The sequence below is a fragment of the Schistocerca gregaria genome, chromosome 5 (genome assembly GCF_023897955.1).
Source record: "Schistocerca gregaria isolate iqSchGreg1 chromosome 5, iqSchGreg1.2, whole genome shotgun sequence".
NCBI lineage: Eukaryota > Metazoa > Arthropoda > Insecta > Orthoptera > Acrididae > Schistocerca > Schistocerca gregaria.
Window position 1 is genome coordinate 38727925 of NC_064924.1, and position 22306 is coordinate 38750230.

Here is a 22306-nt window from a genome sequence, read left to right on the forward strand (position 1 = left end):
TGCGGTGCAGCGAAACATTCCCACAGGCAAACAGGTGTATTAGTAATTTCTAAGACTTTCCCGGCGATTTGTTGACATCTCGTAAAATCGGGTGTACTGCCGGTGGTCCGCGTCTTCCCAACACGATATTTCGACGTCGTAGCTCGGCGTCTTCATCAGGTGTTCCCCGAGACTGGTTGGCGAGCTGACCTCGTCCCATATTTATGCCTGGGCGGTGTGTGGTGCTCCCCATGCCGTCCGCGCCCGCTGTGGCCATTTCTGTCGGTGGTATCAGTCTCTAGGCGCTTCCTCTTCGGTCCGCGCCCGTTGCGGCTCTCTTCTGAGGTATCGGACGTCCCAAGGCGTTCCCTATTGGGTCCGCGCCCGATAGGCGCGATCCTAGCACTGTCATGGCTCTGGTGAAGCTCCTTATGCTGTCCGCGACCGCGGCGAGTTTCTCTCGTGGCCGAGCCATTGTCCTGGCCTTCTGAACCCGGTATGCGCCTGTGAGGTGCGCTTCCTGTGGCATCCGGCCGTTGTTGGAGCTGCATATTATGATGGCCATCCTCCAAGGAGCTTGCTGCCGCCTGGTGTCGCGTATGCCTTTCTGTTCCGTTACTTATACCCTTGGACGTCTGTAGTTCATTCCTGGAGGATGGAACTTCCTTCTGTTGTTTCTGTAGTAGTTCCAAAGCAGGATTCCACGCAGTACTAAGCTGATATCCTGCTTCTCGGTTGATCAAGTTCTCCGTCATCTTGATTTCAATCGATTCATTAATGACACTAGCCCAGAATCGGGGGGTCTGAGCCAGGATCCTAGTTTTTTCATACTCCATGGTGTGCTGAAGTTCAAGGCAATGTTCTGCTATTGCAGATTTAGTTACCTGTCGTAACCTGGTGTGTCTCTGGTGTTCTTTACATCTTATTTCAACTGTTCTTGTAGTTTGACCGATGTAAGCCATCCCGCATTCACACGGTATATGGTAGACACCAGGTTTCCTTAACCCCAAATCATCCTTGACAGTTCCAAGGAGCGTCCTGATCTTGTTAGGTGGGCAGAACACACTCTTGATATTGTGTTTCTTCAGGATTCAGCTGATCTTGGCAGATATAGGCTCCGCATATGGTAGAAAGGCTACTTTCCTGCTCTCTTCTTCCTGCTCCTCTTCTGTTGCCTCAGGTCGTCTGGTGGGACAGAGCGCTTTGCGGATGTCCCTGGTGGAGTATCCATTGTCTGTGAACACTCTTTGTAGATGTTCTAATTCCGCTGTCAGAATGTCTGTGACAGAGAGTGTTTTGGCTCGGTGCAAGAGTGTTCTCAGCACTCCATGCTTCTGTGCTGGGTGATGGCAGCTGTCAGCCTGTAGATATGTCAGTGTGTGTTGGTTTCCTGTACACACTGTGGCCTAAGGTGCCGTCTGCCTTCCTCTTTACCAGGACATCGAGGAACGGGAGCTGACCATCACTCTAGTTCCATGGTGAACTTGATGTTGGGGTGTCTTGTGTTCAGATGGTCCAGGAACTCATCCAGTCTTCTCTTGCCATGTGGCCAGATGACGAATGTATCATCAACGTATCTGAAGAAACACGTCGGCTGGTAGGCAGCAGTTGTAAGTGCCTCATCCTCGAATTTCTCCATAAACAGATTCGCCACTACCGGAGATAAGGGGCGGCCCATGGCCACTCCCTCAGTCTGCTCATCGAATTGGCCTCCACAAAGGAAGTACGTCGATGTCAAATTATGCTTGAAGAGATCCAGCAAGGCTCCGTCAAATTTCTCACCAATAATGTCGAGTGTGTCCTGAAGTGGTACCCTGGTGAACAGAGACACCACATCAAAACTGACCATGATGTCTGTGTCCGAGATCCGTAGGTTGTTGAGACGTTCCACAAAGTCCGAGGAGTTGCGGATGTGGTGGACACACTTTCTCACATATTGTGCCAATATCTTCTTAAGGTAGGAGGCTGTAGGGTAGGTGGCTGCGCTGATATTACTGACAATCGGGCGAAGTGGTACACCCTGTTTATGGAGCCAAAACACTCTCTGACACAGACATTCTGACAGCGGAATTAGAACATCTACAAAGAGCGTTCACAGACAATGGATACTCCACCAGGGACATCCGCAAAGCGCTCTGTCCCACCAGACGACCTGAGGCAACAGAAGAGGAGCAGGAAGAAGAGAGCAGGAAAGTAGCCTTTCTACCATATGCGGAGCCTATATCTGCCAAGATCAGCTGAATCCTGAAGAAACACAATATCAAGAGTGTGTTCTGCCCACCTAACAAGATCAGGACGCTCCTTGGAACTGTCAAGGATGATTTGGGGTTAAGGAAACCTGGTGTCTACCATATACCGTGTGAATGCGGGATGGCTTACATCGGTCAAACTACAAGAACAGTTGAAATAAGATGTAAAGAACACCAGAGACACACCAGGTTACGACAGGTAACTAAATCTGCAATAGCAGAACATTGCCTTGAACTTCAGCACACCATGGAGTATGAAAAAACTAGGATCCTGGCTCAGACCCCCCGATTCTGGGCTAGTGTCATTAATGAATCGATTGAAATCAAGATGACGGAGAACTTGATCAACCGAGAAGCAGGATATCAGCTTAGTACTGCGTGGAATCCTGCTTTGGAACTACTACAGAAACAACAGAAGGAAGTTCCATCCTCCAGGAATGAACTACAGACGTCCAATGGTATAAGTAACGGAACAGAAAGGCATACGCGACACCAGGCGGCAGCAAGCTCCTTGGAGGATGGCCATCATAATATGCAGCTCCAACAACGGCCGGATGCCACAGGAAGCGCACCTCACAGGCGCATACCGGGTTCAGAAGGCCAGGACAATGGCTCGGCCACGAGAGAAACTCGCCGCGGTCGCGGACAGCATAAGGAGCTTCACCAGAGCCATGACAGTGCTAGGATCGCGCCTATCGGGCGCGGACCCAATAGGGAACGCCTTGGGACGTCCGATACCTCAGAAGAGAGCCGCAACGGGCGCGGACCGAAGAGGAAGCGCCTAGAGACTGATACCACCGACAGAAATGGCCACAGCGGGCGCGGACGGCATGGGGAGCACCACACACCGCCCAGGCATAAATATGGGACGAGGTCAGCTCGCCAACCAGTCTCGGGGAACACCTGATGAAGACGCCGAGCTACGACGTCGAAATATCGTGTTGGGAAGACGCAGACCACCGGCAGTACACCCGATTTTACGAGATGTCAGGTGTATTAGTCTTTATCGCGGAGCCGCTTCTTTTTATGCAAGGTAGTAGAATGACCGGCATTGCTTAGGTGCTATTTGGTTCATAAAGGAAAGATATTATTAAGTAACTATCCCTTAATACAGTGAAGGGAGGGCGAGGTTTGAGACATGGCCCCGTGTTCCCCGAAAGTATACAACATAAAGTGACAAAAGAATGCACACATACAACATAATGAACTGACATGAGTCCTAATGCAGTTAGGAGCACAATAAAATACAAAACAATAAAATGATAAACACAGCATAAATTAGATTATGACTTAGTCCTGAGATGACTATAATACCTTCCAGTCGCTTTGCAATGCTTGCTCACTGATCTAATAAATATCTTAATGCCAACTCTTAGCAGATTGCAAATCTAATTCCGGACGAATTGAGTCACTTGAAAGGAAACTGCCATGGTCCATGGCTATGAATACTAAGGACATTTATTACTGGGTGTGTGAAAACATTGCTTGTAATTCAAGGTGGTATTATCGGTACAGTGTGCCTAAATGACGGTAATAGCAAACAGGAGCGAGTGGGACTGTGGTGATGTGGGTCACATGTAATTCATTGAGGTGTTAAATTGTAATAAAATAGTGGCAGTGAAATGATGAGATTCTCTCACTTGTTTTGTACCACCTATAACCCCTACCACACTCTAATAAATGGTTCTTTCTTTACCATAAAAGTGGATTTAAAGTATGCATATGTCATCTATAGTTATGCTGTTCCATGCTGAATAACGATGGCTGTGAGGATACGTGAGGATCTCGTCAATCCATTCATGCGCGTCACTAATTAAATGATGAGATCCTCGCTTCCTATTCACTATCTAGCGGCACCAGTGTTAAAGGAAGATTGGAAAAGTTAGAGAATTCTCTATTGAGCTTGACTCTTAAGTATACACTTCCAGGAGTAATTATGTAGACTAGCTGTCATTAACTCTGCCTCTATTTTGTCAGTAGGTGTGTGTCACGCCTTATCCTCTTACTGTCATCTATCTCCCTAATTCTGGAGACTTACCTGAGCACGTACTGTAGCACCACGGCGACGTCTCGACGATCCATGACTTACCTGTGGCGTCTGCTCGGTGAGCCGCTGTTGCGATCAGTAAGACAGAATTATTCACTGTTTACATACGACACCTATAAAATTATGAGTTAACCTATAATGATCACTTGTATGAAAGCTAATAGTGTTCTATTCATTAGCTAAGGAAAATGATTATTTGCATTGTAGGAGACAGCAAATGTGTTAATGTGAGACGTATTTACACTAGTGGTGCAGAACCCGTTTCATGGCGTATCACGGCAGTTGCGTATCCTGTAACTCTCATACGTGCTTGTTGAACGCCATAGGTTGCATTTCAGTCAGCATAACAGTGTGAATTAGTTGCAAGGCTGTAGATAAGGTAGGAATAATTTCGTTTCCTAGTGTGTTTTATGTAATTTGCGTTTGGTTTGGTATAAGATACTTCGTGTAGTAGTGTAATTCATCAACTAGGACGTGTGTGCGCCACATTTTGTCATTTGTTACGTCATATAATGAACCAGTGATTCATTCGACGTAGTGGGTACTGGTGGTTGGGTGTGTGGGTGTGCGTGCGGCTGCGTATCTAACGGAATGAGCTGCTCTGGCGCCTCCAGCAAGGACGCTCTATCAGGGAGCTGTGCGCTCCTTCGTACGCATAGTTATGTTTTGTTTTTGTCTGCGATGGCATGGCCTGTTATTAGTTACTATGTGTGCGAATGACTTTAGGACACTAGTGTATGACTCTGCCAAACTAGTGAAGCTGCGATACTCAATACTTTAACTCTATAAGATTCTGATCCTATTCTTAAAGTAGCGCTCCCTATCGGACGATTCCTAGTCCAGCTCCATTCCGTACATAGCCAGGTTGGATACAGAAATGCACATGGTAGTGGCCGGCGACACTAAGTTATGTACATCCGCCAATTCCTGGATGTGTTGGGCGTCTTCGGCCGTACTCCTTCGCCCAAGAGCGGCACCACTTCCTTTAACTTGCACCAATAGTCTCTCTAACGGTGGAACACAAAAACTTAATCCCCGTTTTCCAAGATAGCGGAAAAATATTATTGGGCGTTATACGTACTGAGATGCATTACATTAGAAATGATTGTCATCTACCAATTACGTAATAGTGCCAGTATACGTCTGCGCATAGAAAACGATCTTTCTATGTGAACTTTGTGATGAAAAGTAACTTATTTAGTCATAGTATTGACAAAATTACATTGAATTTTCCTAGGTTACAAACCAAGTGAATAGTTTTCACTAGCTTCTGCTAGGTAATCAAAAGTTTCTCTTAAAAGACAGCAATTTGGGTTGTGTACGTGGGCAGACATCATGAAAAGGTGTACTTTATTTGAGCATTAGGCAAAATGATTTGTAGTTAATAGCTATTCCATCTATATTTAAAAGGGAAGTTACCATTACTGTCGTATGGAGGATGAATGGTATGAACACTACAAGTTTAGTTCCCATAACCAGGTACCATAGCACAGATCACTCTTCTCAGAACACTTACCATTCAACGTTCTTTGTCTTACTCTCCAGCATTTCAGTGTAGGCATATGACGCGCCAGAACTTCGGTGTATCTACCAGTTCTCTTACTAGCAGGTACTAGTGCCACTGTAATGAATTTTGTTACTGATAGTCATACGTACTTTGCATAGGTATGCTGTGTAGATGGACAGAGCAATTTTAATGATATTTCTTTTCACACGTTGCAGTGTCCTTCCAGGCTGAATGTTACGTTTGTATGTATTGTGTAATTTCTTTCGATAATAAATGATTCAAAACCTCATAATTCTCGTAATGTAACCTTTTTGATACATAGATTACACCAGAGTTTCAACTCCAAAGTTCATGCGTAGATTTGTACTCTCAGTGTGGGAAACTGATGCGGTGTGATATTTACAACGAGGCAGATGAATCTAGTATGAGAGTGACCCAGCGATTACAAGCATTGCGTCTGATATCCTCTAGTGTGATACAGCTATCCACATTTTCTGCAGTTCCTGTGTAATCGTTCCGTTATCTTAAGCTCTGGAGAATTTAATTACATGGAACATACAAACAGTGGCAATAACTTATCTAATATCCCAGGATTGAGTTTTAAACTCTTGTTAGTGTAGGATCATGATAGTATCCTATTACTTGTTAATTACTTTTTCCATTCAGGAAGTGGTTAGGAGCCCTTTCGACAACTTATCGTACAATTTGAGCAGATATCTTCCCATCGAATATAATTATACTGCCGTTCCTACCCATACTTCCAACACTTTCCTTGCTCGCTACTTACTATACACTTTGCACTTACATATTAGTAAGCTACACTTAAGGCTGCAGCAGCGCATGCAACTGAACGAGTATTACGTGAAACTTCAAATGAATATGAGTTAACAGCTACGCTTGATACACTACAAAACAAGATACAAACTTAGTCTCTTGACCTCAATGCATAACGATGCTTGTTCCGTAAGAAATATCTAGGTCGGTCAGGTACAGGTTTTACCTTCTTTTTCTTTAGTCACTGTAGGTCCTGGCATAGTTGATACACTACTAGGCGATGGATCAGGCAAAACTGTCGGAATGGAAGGTGCTTTTCCATAAAAGGGTTTCAGACGATCAAACTGTACTATCACTAACCGATCTGGCAACCTCTCCAGTAAATGCTGAAATCCAGTTAACAGAATGATACGGTATGTTCCCTCATATTGAGGTGTAAACTCCTTTGTTCTTCCTCGTCTTACTGTTGGGTTGTGCAACAAGATTAAATCTCCAAGCTTGTAAAGGGCTTTACTGCATTCTTATTACTCCGCTGTAATTGTGTTTTGGAATTATTGGTGTGAACTTCTTTCCAAATTGACTTGAAATGGACAAATTGCCCGCAGGTGTGGACATAACTGAAGTCAAGAGGTTAGCTCGCTAATTCAAAAGATGAGATAGTTTTTGGCAAACGTATGAACTCACAAGGACTATAGCCTCTTGACTCATGGACACGGCTATTATAGGCTGAAGCGACTGTATTGATATAATGGTCCCAATCTGAATGCATTCTGCTTGCATAGTAGCTTAACATTTTCTTAATTGTCCTAGGGACACGTTCCAGGCGGCCATTTGCCTTTGGATGAAAGGCGGTGGTTCTCCACTTTGACAAATTGTCTAGAAACTGTCTCTGCTGTTATAACAGACCAAGGGACGAACTTTATGTCGGCTTTATTCGTTCAAGTGTGCAAGCTTCTAGGAATCAATCACTTAAAACAGCGTCAGGGTTGCCGAAAGGCAAAATTATCTGCGAGAGGTACCAAAACAAAAGGTATCGAGAAAAGTGGTCCATAATGGACAGGATATATCTATTGTTTGCAGAATATTGCTCTTGATTGCTTTGTGGAAATGGACCGACGATATCCAATGTTCTCGTCGCCTCTCGAAAGCTTTGTAAAGGTATTTTGGTCCTAGGAGGGGGTGCTCTTTGAGCGCAAGGTAAATTTTGAATATGCTTTTGAACATCTTTCTTTCTGTTTTTCCACAAATACCGTGCAGATATCGTTGCATTTGTTGCTCTTCGCCCATTATGGCATGCTTGCAAACTATCATGACATTGAGCTTTTATTCTGGACTGCAATTCCTTAGGGATTACAACTATTACCACCCGGAGTCTTTCGGTATAAAATACCATCTTCAGTAATGAAATCTACACTGGTAACATACCTATGACATTCAACATCTCGGCTTTGCGCCTCCTTCAGTTCCTCGATCAAAACATCATTCCTTTGAACTACCCTTACTTTACGACTCAGGGAGTCAGCATTTGAATGCTAGGATCTAAGCATAAACCTGGTAGACCGCAGTCTTTTAACTAGATGGGGTTTAAAACCTGTCGAATATGACTAAGAGGTTGTCAGATTCAACATCCAAGTTAATGTTCCGTGATCTGTTATTACGGTGATCTTTTTACCACACAAATAACATTTAAAATAGTTTGCTCCAAACTTAAGTGCAAGCAATTCCTTTTCAGTGGTACTATAATTTATTTCAGCCTGATTCAGGTGGCGGGAGGCATACCCAACAAGTCTTTCCTCTCCGTTATATTCTTGGCTAAGGACTGCACCCAAAGCAAAATCTGAGGCATCGGTTGCAAGAATGAAATTTTATCCAGATTTTGAAAAAGCTAACAGACGTGAGTTTGTCAGTACTTCTTTAATCTTCTTTACAGCTACTTCACATTCTTCTGACCACTCGAAAACTGCATCTTTTTCAACAACTTGGTTAATGGCCTAGCTATGGTGGCATAATCTTTCACAAACCGGCGGTAGTAATTATATAGGCCAAACAGTGACTGGTTGGGATGAGAAAATCTCTCTCAGATTCAATGTAAAGGAGAGTCAACCGAGGATCTGGTTTGACACCTTCAGCACTAATAACATGCCCCAAGTACTGGACTTGTGTGCTGTCACGTTTACAGAGTGCTTATTTAAGTCTCAAGATTGTGCAAATGAATATGCAGAAAGGTTGAGGTGAGACAGAAAAATGTTCAATAGTTCTAGAAAATACAATAATATCGTCTACATAAACTAAACATGTGGTGGGCTTTAAACCACGTAACAATCAATCAGCAAATCTTTGAAAGGTTGCAGGAGAATACTGAGACCAAATGGCTTGCGTAAAAACTCACTTAAAACCGCCTTTATCGTACCTTCGGTTTTGTACATGTCCTTGGGAGCTATAGGAATCTGATGATACCCTGATCGCATATCTGAAGTGCCTCGTATTGAGGAAACCCTAGGATTTCACCAAGGATCTATTAGGTAACTGCAAGTATAAGTATTAGGTGTTGTTACTTTATTCACCGCTCTCATATCAACACACAGCCTATAACTCTTCTCGCCATTGATTGATTTCTTACGAACCAGAATGACTGGGGCGACCAGGGGCTGGCAGAGGGTTGAATAATCCCTGCTGCTAACTACTGTTGATCTGTGTCTTCAACAATTGGTTGTAAATAAGGGAGCCTATATGCCTTGAGATATAGGTCTGGCATCCCCAGTGGAAATTTCGTGCTATATGAGGTCAGTAGGAGGAAAACACACTTCTAATAGGGAAGCGTTTTTTTTACTCTTACCTTCATTTAGCACTGAAAAATCATCTCTCATTTCCTGACCACTTGCTAAAACTGTTCCACGTGGAATCTCTACCTTTCTCAAACAAAAATTGGCACATACAGGTACACAAAACTCCTTCCCTTTTCTCTCTACAGCACATAAACCTCTCTTCACATGAACTTGACACCTGTCCAACACATCGTTTTGACGGAGCGGATCCACCAAAACGATTGGCCTGTCCCACTCTCAATGGTAACTGGGTGTAACGATTTAATGGGCCATGTACGCGATTCTGTCGGATCCTGTGAGAGCGGCCGTCCCTCACAGTTTCCTCGCGCGCTTTCGGTCCGAACGCCGCCGAAAAAGTGTGTTTCCTTACCAAATCTGACGGTGTGCGTTCCATAACCGCTTACCCATTGATACCATTCTAGACAATGGTTTCCTCAATGAGTACCAAAGTCCCTCCTACCTTTCCGTAAGACCTCCATATTGAAACCATATGTTTCATTACTTAACTGAAAACTAACCGGGCAGGAATGATCAGTCCCCCACCCAATCCAACAATATGATAGCAGGGCGGTTTCACCTTCCGCCTCTCGTGATAGGTGACAAACAGCACGCTCATTTGTGATCCTGTATCTACTAAAATTGTAACTGTTCTACGCCTGACTTTACCCTCTAAAAAAAGGCAGAAAGATGTAATGAAGTGGCAAATTTTGTTATACACCGGTTTTTTTAATCGGGGGGCGACGGTCGGTGGCTGACCCTTCGCCCCCGACCATTTTCCTGTTGGGAACTACCCCGTTGCTTTTTTGTCTATGGAACATTTTGCTGCCTTATTCTGGTTACATTGTTTTGTGGGCATGTGGCATTAGGATGCCAGGTCTTGTGACATCTGCCACAATACGGAGGGCGGCAGTATGATTAAACTTCCCGCAGCGCTGACATTTTGCATCATTAAGAAACACGCGCCAAGACTCGTTACTTCGAGATGGGTTAGAAACAAATCTCCCTGCTTCCTCATGTAGCAGTGCAATTTGCACAGCTTTGTGCAATGTAGTAGGGGAAGTAATTTTCACTTCTGTCCCCGCCGGCCGCGGTGGTCTCGCGGTTCTAGGCGCGCAGTCCGGAACCGTGGGACCGCTACGCTCGCAGGTTCGAATCCTGCCTCGGGCATGGATGTGTTTGATGTCCTTAGGTTAGTTAGGTTTACGTAGTTCTAAGTTCTAGGGGACTGATGACCACAGCAGTTGAGTCCCATAGAGCTCAGAGCCATTTGAACCATTTGAACTTCTGTCCCGGTTTGCGGGTTAATTCCTCGAATGAACACGTCTATAGCCCTTGCTTCTGCTTCCTCTATTAAAACTTCATTACGGGCCTGGCAGTTGCTAAGCACGTAAGTGCGACACGATACCGTGCGGATTCGGTCAGCAAATACTTTTAAATCTTCATTGGTTTTCTGTCTTAAGGTAGACAGCAAATCCCGATAACAACTCTTGTCGGAATAGCGCTCTGCTATCCCTTTACCCAAGGCTTCAAAAGTGATAGCATATCGCATAGCTTCGACTGACTCAACATGTGTTCGAGCGTCTCCTGCTAGTTTCAGCTTCAGCACACTCAAAAGGAAACTATCGGGCCAGCCACAAGTCCTACCTACATCTTTAACGAAAATTTAACGAAATATTTGCAGTGTGTCAGTTTTACCCGCGAAAGTCGGGATGAAATTTACGGCAGAGAAGCTGCCAAGAAGAGTGGACGTAGGCGGTACTGGGCCAACTGCAGAGGCGCGACTAGCGCTTGCAGCTGCTTGTTCAATCTTAACTTTTTCGTTGCCTTCCGCCGCAAGCGCATTGCACTGCTCTTGCAATTCCATCTTTTGCACAGTTAACTGTCTGATCTCTTTTTCTAACAGTGACAGGGTCTGCGCCAGGAATTTCGACAGCATCTCATGCATGCTTATTTGAACGGGTGTCAGGCATGTTTACAAAATGACTTCACAAACAACTCGAGAAATTGCTACAAAGATAGGGAGGCCAGGCTACTGAAACTGCTCGCGACTTACACTACATTATGCTGGAGGCGGCGACGTTGGCGGCGGCGGCGAAGGCCGCGTAGGCAGACGAAGCGGCAGTCGGGCGTTGACTGCAGGCTGCGCAGCGACGCCACAGCGGTGGTGAGAAGTGCTGCCCCGGCAGCATATGATACTGTGGCATCCAGCTGACCGTGCCTCGGCTCGCGGCGTGATGGTCAACGCGCGGCGATGTCTCTGTACCGCGTGCCTTACTGCTGAAATGAAACGGGCCACCAGGGCCGACGCGACGGCAACAGGGACAGCTGCATGTAATAATGCTGTGTCGTATCGGTGCTTCCGTCACCACAAAAAGTTAATTTACTGTTTGGCCCGCAGGTCAAAGAAAATGTCCCGGCATCTACCCGTACTTTCAATACCTGTCAGTGAATTCGGAACTGTCCCACCATGAGGTCTAACACCAGTTGTACATGTCAGGATGTGGCTGAGGTGGAGTCGAAAAATTCACACTTGTTCTCTTTTAGACTCCGGTCAGCAAACTGCCTCCCGTTTATGGAGAAAACAATTATTGATTGACCTAGCCGGAGTACAGTATGTGAGTTTAGCGGCCCTAAGGCGCAAACAGATTGAGCCGGGGCTCGAAAAGTGCACGGAGGCAACCGGCCAATGCGTCTTTTCTCGTCGGGGCCTGTCAGTAAAAGAGGGCGATCCACACGCCTCGTCCGCGCAGCTCGGCGCGGTGGGCGCTCACACGTGACCTCCTGGAACTTTCTGATTGGCTGCTGTAGGAGCTCTGACTAGGCAAGCGACGCTTCCCTAAGCGTCAGCAGAAAGGTTGTTCGTCGAGCACGTGAACAAGCCGTGGGATAGCGGTACATACTGGAAAAATCTTATGTGTCGCCAACCCAGGGCCCGTGCACTGCTTTGTGAAGATCCATTGCCATCCATAGCTCACGCATTAAAAAAAATCCTTTCTTTTATTGAAAATAAAGGACTCCCGTACTCAATCCGTCAGCACCTGTACAGTTAATTTGTTCGTGCTGTTACGTGTAACCTCTACCCATACTAACTCACAGGCATTATCTACTTTAACTTTTCTACGGGATAAACTACTGCTAAAAGCGTAAAACGCCTCGCCTAACACTGAATTTAATCTACGCTTTCTAAACACGGTAGGCTCTTTATTAAAACTGCAGTTGAACTTTCTCCGACTTTAGCCAACATTCCGTAGTCTGCCTATTTTTTTTAACAGCGTAATCAAACTACCTTACACAGGAGTGTCAAGTTGATAAAATGAAGAACGCGAGCAGCAACTCCTGGGTCATCCGCTAAAATGGCATCCAGAGTACATGGCAGGCCAAGATCAAGACGCAGTGTAGTAAAATCCGGACAGGACGTTAAAATGTGGCGGACCGTCAGCAATTGCCCACAGAACGGCGCCGGCGCCGCCGTCAGCAGATGGCGATGGCTGAACCGGCAGTGTCCAATTCGTAGCCGGGCCAAAACGACCTCCTCCCGCCGAGAAGGACATGAGGAGGACATCCAAGCCGCGGGAAGAAGTTTCAAGCTCCGAAGCTTGTTGTCCGTAAGTGCAGCCCAATCGGCATGGCACAGCGATAAAATGCCCCGAAAAATGACCCTGCTACAATCTGATGAAGGGACACAACAAGAATCCGTCCGAGGATGGAGGACCGCAGCCTTGGCCGCGGCATCTGCAGATTCGTTCCCAGGGTTACAGACACGGCCAGGAACCCACAAAGCTAACTGGAGACCCATCGTCCACCAGCTGCTGAAGAGCTGGTACTAGTATAAAACGTTCTGATTGCAAGACGTAAACCCCGATGTTGTATGGAGTTGAGGCGGCGTAAGATGGACGGCCGTGAAGAGGAGTATACGAAGCTCCCATAATCTAGCTTGGAGCGGACGATCGACCGATATAGGCAAAGTAGGACGCTTCTTCCGCTCCCCACGACATACCACGGAGGACATCTAGAGAACGGGTACAACGGGCAGCCAAATATGACATGTGGAGACCAGCTAAGTTTCCTGTCAAATGTAAGACCTAAAAATTTTGTTGTCTCCACGAATGGGAGAGCAACGGGACCGAGTCTTAAGGACGGTGGGAGAAACACTGTAGCACCAGAAGTTAATCCAGACCGTCTTCTCGGCAGGAAAACTGAAGCCATTGGCGACACTCCAGGCGTAAAGACGGTCAAGAGAACGCTGAAGACAGCGCTCCAGGAAACATGTACGCTGCGCGCTTCAATAGATGGTATAATCGTCCACGAAGAGAGCCTGATACATCATCTGGGAGGCAATCCATTATTGGATTGATCGCTATGGCGAAGAGAGCGACGTTCAAAACGGAGCCCTGTGGCACCCCATTCTCCTGGCGAAAGGTGTCTGGCAGGACAGAACCCACACGTACCCTGAACTGTCGATCCATTAAATAGGAACGAATAAAAAGAGGGAGGCGACCGCGAAGGCCCCATGTATGCATGGTGCGGAGAATGCCCTCCCTCCAACAGGTGTCCTAAGCCTTCTCCATATCAAAGAACACAGCCGTTGTCGGGCGCTTCCGCAAGAAGTTATTCATAATGAAGGTCGACAAGGTAACCAGATGGTCAACAGCAGAGCGGCGCTTACGAAATCCGCATTGTACATTGGTAAGTAAGCGTCGAGATTCGAGCAGCCAAACCAACCGAGAGTTAACCATTCGCTCCATCACCTTACAGACACAGCTGGTAAGCGAGATGGGTCGATAACTAGAAGGTAAGTGCTTGTCCTTCCCTAGCTTAGGAATAGGTACAACACTAGACTCGCGCCAGCATGTGGGAACATGTCCCTCAATCCAGATGCGATTGTAAGTACGAAGAAGGAAACCTTTACCCGCAGGAGAAAGGTTCTTCAGCATCTGAATATGAATAGAATCAGGCCCTGGAGCGGAGGACAGTGACCGGGCAAGTGCATTTTCGAGTTCCCGCATGGTGAATGGGGCATTATAACTTTCACGATTCGAGTAGTGGAAGTTAGGAGGCCGAGCCGCCTCTGCCTGTTTTCGGGGGAGGAAGGCAGGGGGGTAATGAGTGGAGCTCGAAACCTCAGCTAAAAGCGGCCGAAGGCATTGAAGACATCCTCAGGGGCCACAAGGACGTCATTCGCGACCGTCAAGCCAGAAACTGGTGAGTGGATCTTAGTGCCAGATAGCCGGCGCAGGCTACCCCAGACAACAGGAAGAGTAAAACTGTTGAAGGTGCTTGTGAAAGCAGCCCAGTTGGCTTTCTTGCTTTCTTTAAAAATACGACGACACTGCGCACGTAATCGTTTATAATTGATACAATTTGCCGCTGTAGGGTGGCGTTTAAAGGTGCGTAAAGCACGTCGACGAGCACGTAAAGCGTCTCTACATGCTGCGGTACATCAGGGGACCGGAACGCGACGTGGAGAAGTAGTGCGAGAGATGGAAAATTCAGCAGCAGTGAGAATGACTTCCGTGAGGTGTGCGGTCTGACTATCGCAGCTTGTGAAGGTTTGATCCTGAAAGGTATCCTTGGAAGAGAAGAGCCCCAGTCTACTTTGGAGATGTTCCAACTAGTTGAGCATGGAGAGGGGGTATGATGCAGGAGATGGATAACACACGGGAAGTGGTCGCTCGAATATGTATCAGAAAGCGCATACCACTCAAACCGGCGTGCAAGTTAGGTAGTACATACAGAGAGGTCTAAATGGGAATAGGTGTGAGAGGTGTCTGCCTGAATACCGGCGCCCCTACTTTTCTTTCAGAGAAGATTGAGCTGGTTGAAAACGTCTGCTAACTGGGGCTCACCAGCATCCTGTCTGAGGGGCTCCCTAAGAGGATGGTGAGCATTGAAGTCTGCAGTTAACAAAAATGGTGCAGGTAGCTGAGCAATAATTTGCATCATGTCTGCCCTGGTAACGGCAGACGATGGAGTGTAAACGGTACAAATGGAAAATGGAAAAGTGGTGAGTAATGCGGACAGCATCTGCCTGCAGGCTGGTGTGCAATGTGATGGGATCATAGTAGATATCATCCCGGACCAGCAATATAACACCACCCCCCCCACCCCCCATGAGCCGGAATACCTGCCACATTGGGTAGGTCAAAGCACAGAGGTGTAGTGTGCCAAGGCAATGTGATCGCATGGGCGTAGCTTCGTTTCCTGAAGGGCTACGATGAAGGGACAGTGCAAGGGGAGCAGCGGCTTTAAGTCCTCTCGGTTGTAGAGAATGCTGCGAATATTCCAGTGAAAGGGAGGAGACGGAGGCAAGCGGGAGGAGACGGAGGCAAGCGGGAGGAGACGGAGGCAAGCGGGAGGAGACGGAGGCAAGCGGGAGGAGACGGAGGCAAGCGGGAGGAGACGGAGGCAAGCGGGAGGAGACGGAGGCAAGCGGGAGGAGACGGAGGCAAGCGGGAGGAGACGGAGGCAAGCGGGAGGAGACGGAGGCAAGCGGGAGGAGACGGAGGCAAGCGGGAGGAGACGGAGGCAAGCGGGAGGAGACGGAGGCAAGCGGGAGGAGACGGAGGCAAGCGGGAGGAGACGGAGGCAAGCGGGAGGAGACGGAGGCAAGCGGGAGGAGACGGAGGCAAGCGGGAGGAGACGGAGGCAAGCGGGAGGAGACGGAGGCAAGCGGGAGGAGACGGAGGCAAGCGGGAGGAGACGGAGGCAAGCGGGAGGAGACGGAGGCAAGCGGGAGGAGACGGAGGCAAGCGGGAGGAGACGGAGGCAAGCGGGAGGAGACGGAGGCAAGCGGGAGGAGACGGAGGCAAGCGGGAGGAGACGGAGGCAAGCGGGAGGAGACGGAGGCAAGCGGGAGGAGACGGAGGCAAGCGGGAGGAGACGGAGGCAAGCGGGAGGAGACGGAGGCAAGCGGGAGGAGACGGAGGCAAGCGGGAGGAGACGGAGGCAAGCGGGAGGAGACGGAGGCAAGCGGGAGGAGACGGAGGCAAGCGGGAGGAGACGGAGGCAAGCGGGAGGAGACGGAGGCAAGCGGGAGGAGACGGAGGCAAGCGGGAGGAGACGGAGGCAAGCGGGAGGAGACGGAGGCAAGCGGGAGGAGACGGAGGCAAGCGGGAGGAGACGGAGGCAAGCGGGAGGAGACGGAGGCAAGCGGGAGGAGACGGAGGCAAGCGGGAGGAGACGGAGGCAAGCGGGAGGAGACGGAGGCAAGCGGGAGGAGACGGAGGCAAGCGGGAGGAGACGGAGGCAAGCGGGAGGAGACGGAGGCAAGCGGGAGGAGACGGAGGCAAGCGGGAGGAGACGGAGGCAAGCGGGAGGAGACGGAGGCAAGCGGGAGGAGACGGAGGCAAGCGGGAGGAGACGGAGGCAAGCGGGAGGAGACGGAGGCAAGCGGGAGGAGACGGAGGCAAGCGGGAGGAGACGGAGGCAAGCGGGAGGAGACGGAGGCAAGCGGGAGGAGACGGAGGCAAGCGGGAGGAGACGGAGGCAAGCGGGAGGAGACGGAGGCAAGCGGGAGGAGACGGAGGCAAGCGGGAGGAGACGGAGGCAAGCGGGAGGAGACGGAGGCAAGCGGGAGGAGACGGAGGCAAGCGGGAGGAGACGGAGGCAAGCGGGAGGAGACGGAGGCAAGCGGGAGGAGACGGAGGCAAGCGGGAGGAGACGGAGGCAAGCGGGAGGAGACGGAGGCAAGCGGGAGGAGACGGAGGCAAGCGGGAGGAGACGGAGGCAAGCGGGAGGAGACGGAGGCAAGCGGGAGGAGACGGAGGCAAGCGGGAGGAGACGGAGGCAAGCGGGAGGAGACGGAGGCAAGCGGGAGGAGACGGAGGCAAGCGGGAGGAGACGGAGGCAAGCGGGAGGAGACGGAGGCAAGCGGGAGGAGACGGAGGCAAGCGGGAGGAGACGGAGGCAAGCGGGAGGAGACGGAGGCAAGCGGGAGGAGACGGAGGCAAGCGGGAGGAGACGGAGGCAAGCGGGAGGAGACGGAGGCAAGCGGGAGGAGACGGAGGCAAGCGGGAGGAGACGGAGGCAAGCGGGAGGAGACGGAGGCAAGCGGGAGGAGACGGAGGCAAGCGGGAGGAGACGGAGGCAAGCGGGAGGAGACGGAGGCAAGCGGGAGGAGACGGAGGCAAGCGGGAGGAGACGGAGGCAAGCGGGAGGAGACGGAGGCAAGCGGGAGGAGACGGAGGCAAGCGGGAGGAGACGGAGGCAAGCGGGAGGAGACGGAGGCAAGCGGGAGGAGACGGAGGCAAGCGGGAGGAGACGGAGGCAAGCGGGAGGAGACGGAGGCAAGCGGGAGGAGACGGAGGCAAGCGGGAGGAGACGGAGGCAAGCGGGAGGAGACGGAGGCAAGCGGGAGGAGACGGAGGCAAGCGGGAGGAGACGGAGGCAAGCGGGAGGAGACGGAGGCAAGCGGGAGGAGACGGAGGCAAGCGGGAGGAGACGGAGGCAAGCGGGAGGAGACGGAGGCAAGCGGGAGGAGACGGAGGCAAGCGGGAGGAGACGGAGGCAAGCGGGAGGAGACGGAGGCAAGCGGGAGGAGACGGAGGCAAGCGGGAGGAGACGGAGGCAAGCGGGAGGAGACGGAGGCAAGCGGGAGGAGACGGAGGCAAGCGGGAGGAGACGGAGGCAAGCGGGAGGAGACGGAGGCAAGCGGGAGGAGACGGAGGCAAGCGGGAGGAGACGGAGGCAAGCGGGAGGAGACGGAGGCAAGCGGGAGGAGACGGAGGCAAGCGGGAGGAGACGGAGGCAAGCGGGAGGAGACGGAGGCAAGCGGGAGGAGACGGAGGCAAGCGGGAGGAGACGGAGGCAAGCGGGAGGAGACGGAGGCAAGCGGGAGGAGACGGAGGCAAGCGGGAGGAGACGGAGGCAAGCGGGAGGAGACGGAGGCAAGCGGGAGGAGACGGAGGCAAGCGGGAGGAGACGGAGGCAAGCGGGAGGAGACGGAGGCAAGCGGGAGGAGACGGAGGCAAGCGGGAGGAGACGGAGGCAAGCGGGAGGAGACGGAGGCAAGCGGGAGGAGACGGAGGCAAGCGGGAGGAGACGGAGGCAAGCGGGAGGAGACGGAGGCAAGCGGGAGGAGACGGAGGCAAGCGGGAGGAGACGGAGGCAAGCGGGAGGAGACGGAGGCAAGCGGGAGGAGACGGAGGCAAGCGGGAGGAGACGGAGGCAAGCGGGAGGAGACGGAGGCAAGCGGGAGGAGACGGAGGCAAGCGGGAGGAGACGGAGGCAAGCGGGAGGAGACGGAGGCAAGCGGGAGGAGACGGAGGCAAGCGGGAGGAGACGGAGGCAAGCGGGAGGAGACGGAGGCAAGCGGGAGGAGACGGAGGCAAGCGGGAGGAGACGGAGGCAAGCGGGAGGAGACGGAGGCAAGCGGGAGGAGACGGAGGCAAGCGGGAGGAGACGGAGGCAAGCGGGAGGAGACGGAGGCAAGCGGGAGGAGACGGAGGCAAGCGGGAGGAGACGGAGGCAAGCGGGAGGAGACGGAGGCAAGCGGGAGGAGACGGAGGCAAGCGGGAGGAGACGGAGGCAAGCGGGAGGAGACGGAGGCAAGCGGGAGGAGACGGAGGCAAGCGGGAGGAGACGGAGGCAAGCGGGAGGAGACGGAGGCAAGCGGGAGGAGACGGAGGCAAGCGGGAGGAGACGGAGGCAAGCGGGAGGAGACGGAGGCAAGCGGGAGGAGACGGAGGCAAGCGGGAGGAGACGGAGGCAAGCGGGAGGAGACGGAGGCAAGCGGGAGGAGACGGAGGCAAGCGGGAGGAGACGGAGGCAAGCGGGAGGAGACGGAGGCAAGCGGGAGGAGACGGAGGCAAGCGGGAGGAGACGGAGGCAAGCGGGAGGAGACGGAGGCAAGCGGGAGGAGACGGAGGCAAGCGGGAGGAGACGGAGGCAAGCGGGAGGAGACGGAGGCAAGCGGGAGGAGACGGAGGCAAGCGGGAGGAGACGGAGGCAAGCGGGAGGAGACGGAGGCAAGCGGGAGGAGACGGAGGCAAGCGGGAGGAGACGGAGGCAAGCGGGAGGAGACGGAGGCAAGCGGGAGGAGACGGAGGCAAGCGGGAGGAGACGGAGGCAAGCGGGAGGAGACGGAGGCAAGCGGGAGGAGACGGAGGCAAGCGGGAGGAGACGGAGGCAAGCGGGAGGAGACGGAGGCAAGCGGGAGGAGACGGAGGCAAGCGGGAGGAGACGGAGGCAAGCGGGAGGAGACGGAGGCAAGCGGGAGGAGACGGAGGCAAGCGGGAGGAGACGGAGGCAAGCGGGAGGAGACGGAGGCAAGCGGGAGGAGACGGAGGCAAGCGGGAGGAGACGGAGGCAAGCGGGAGGAGACGGAGGCAAGCGGGAGGAGACGGAGGCAAGCGGGAGGAGACGGAGGCAAGCGGGAGGAGACGGAGGCAAGCGGGAGGAGACGGAGGCAAGCGGGAGGAGACGGAGGCAAGCGGGAGGAGACGGAGGCAAGCGGGAGGAGACGGAGGCAAGCGGGAGGAGACGGAGGCAAGCGGGAGGAGACGGAGGCAAGCGGGAGGAGACGGAGGCAAGCGGGAGGAGACGGAGGCAAGCGGGAGGAGACGGAGGCAAGCGGGAGGAGACGGAGGCAAGCGGGAGGAGACGGAGGCAAGCGGGAGGAGACGGAGGCAAGCGGGAGGAGACGGAGGCAAGCGGGAGGAGACGGAGGCAAGCGGGAGGAGACGGAGGCAAGCGGGAGGAGACGGAGGCAAGCGGGAGGAGACGGAGGCAAGCGGGAGGAGACGGAGGCAAGCGGGAGGAGACGGAGGCAAGCGGGAGGAGACGGAGGCAAGCGGGAGGAGACGGAGGCAAGCGGGAGGAGACGGAGGCAAGCGGGAGGAGACGGAGGCAAGCGGGAGGAGACGGAGGCAAGCGGGAGGAGACGGAGGCAAGCGGGAGGAGACGGAGGCAAGCGGGAGGAGACGGAGGCAAGCGGGAGGAGACGGAGGCAAGCGGGAGGAGACGGAGGCAAGCGGGAGGAGACGGAGGCAAGCGGGAGGAGACGGAGGCAAGCGGGAGGAGACGGAGGCAAGCGGGAGGAGACGGAGGCAAGCGGGAGGAGACGGAGGCAAGCGGGAGGAGACGGAGGCAAGCGGGAGGAGACGGAGGCAAGCGGGAGGAGACGGAGGCAAGCGGGAGGAGACGGAGGCAAGCGGGAGGAGACGGAGGCAAGCGGGAGGAGACGGAGGCAAGCGGGAGGAGACGGAGGCAAGCGGGAGGAGACGGAGGCAAGCGGGAGGAGACGGAGGCAAGCGGGAGGAGACGGAGGCAAGCGGGAGGAGACGGAGGCAAGCGGGAGGAGACGGAGGCAAGCGGGAGGAGACGGAGGCAAGCGGGAGGAGACGGAGGCAAGCGGGAGGAGACGGAGGCAAGCGGGAGGAGACGGAGGCAAGCGGGAGGAGACGGAGGCAAGCGGGAGGAGACGGAGGCAAGCGGGAGGAGACGGAGGCAAGCGGGAGGAGACGGAGGCAAGCGGGAGGAGACGGAGGCAAGCGGGAGGAGACGGAGGCAAGCGGGAGGAGACGGAGGCAAGCGGGAGGAGACGGAGGCAAGCGGGAGGAGACGGAGGCAAGCGGGAGGAGACGGAGGCAAGCGGGAGGAGACGGAGGCAAGCGGGAGGAGACGGAGGCAAGCGGGAGGAGACGGAGGCAAGCGGGAGGAGACGGAGGCAAGCGGGAGGAGACGGAGGCAAGCGGGAGGAGACGGAGGCAAGCGGGAGGAGACGGAGGCAAGCGGGAGGAGACGGAGGCAAGCGGGAGGAGACGGAGGCAAGCGGGAGGAGACGGAGGCAAGCGGGAGGAGACGGAGGCAAGCGGGAGGAGACGGAGGCAAGCGGGAGGAGACGGAGGCAAGCGGGAGGAGACGGAGGCAAGTAAACATTAAGTAAGTTAGTGAGATGGAGAAAAAGGAAGGAACCAACCATAGGTAGGAAGAAACCAGTAGAAGAGAACAAACCAAAATGACATCAGATATAGGTCGTGGAACCGTCCGTCTCCAGACGCAGGCGCTAACTTCTCCCTTTAGGGGGAGGGACTTTTTTAGTCATTTCTCATGACAGGCAGGAATACCTCGGGCCTATTCTGACGCATAGACCCGCAGGGGGGTACGTACTATTTGAACTTCATTACCTTCTTTTTGTTCTTGGAGGTATTGTTCTTCCCCAACGTAGCTTTGACAGTTTACAATTGATGTGTTGATTGTTGCCATGTCTGATGGTTCAAATTGCTCTCAGCACTATGGGACTTCTTATATGACGTCATTAGTTCTCTAGACTTAGAACTACTTAAACGTAACTAACCTAATATCACACCCATCCATACCCGACGCAGGATTCAGACCTGCAACTGTAGTAGTCGCACGGTTCTGGACTGAAGCGGCTAGAACCGCTCGGTCAAAGCTGCTGCTGTGGCTATGTCTATCGTCTTTTTATGTTCGTACTAGAGTCTTTCGAGAATGTCTAACCTGAAGTCACCCAGTCCATTTCACACACCCCTCGCTATCCATGTAGGTCCCTCCTGCATGTAGTTCAAACGTGGCCCATAAATTTGACCCCGAAACCCCTCCTCCCCCCCCCCTTTGGCGGCGCTATGAAGAGATGGCACCCCTCGACGGTCCATCTGAACTGCCTCGAGGCAGTTGACTCTACTGCCTCTGGGGATTTGTGTAAGTTCTCACTTTCAAAATTTTCTCTGTTCTACCAGGAACCCAAAATGTGAATTAGAATTACTAGTGAAATATTAATATGGTTGCTTTAGGGAGTTACCGACACTAAGCTACACGGCTCTTTAATGTATACATTGGTATCTAATTATTCGACCAAACAGGACTTTTATTATGAATCTCCATTAGTTATATGACTGTTTCCGGAAAAGTGGTCCCGTAACAAGTATGGAAATCGCTCTAACGATTCCACCTACTGGAGCAGAGT

At 52.3% G+C, this 22306-nt stretch overlaps 1 protein-coding gene across 1 annotated transcript; it reads left to right on the forward strand.

Moving 5' to 3' along the window:
* Positions 1-11615: 11615 nt before the first annotated feature.
* On the forward strand, positions 11616-21261 carry LOC126273213 (uncharacterized PE-PGRS family protein PE_PGRS54-like). Its single transcript, XM_049976756.1, has 2 exons — positions 11616-11712; positions 15668-21261. The coding sequence occupies exons 1-2, from the start codon at positions 11616-11618 to the stop codon at positions 21259-21261; spliced, it is 5691 nt and encodes a 1896-aa protein (XP_049832713.1).
* Positions 21262-22306: the final 1045 nt, after the last annotated feature.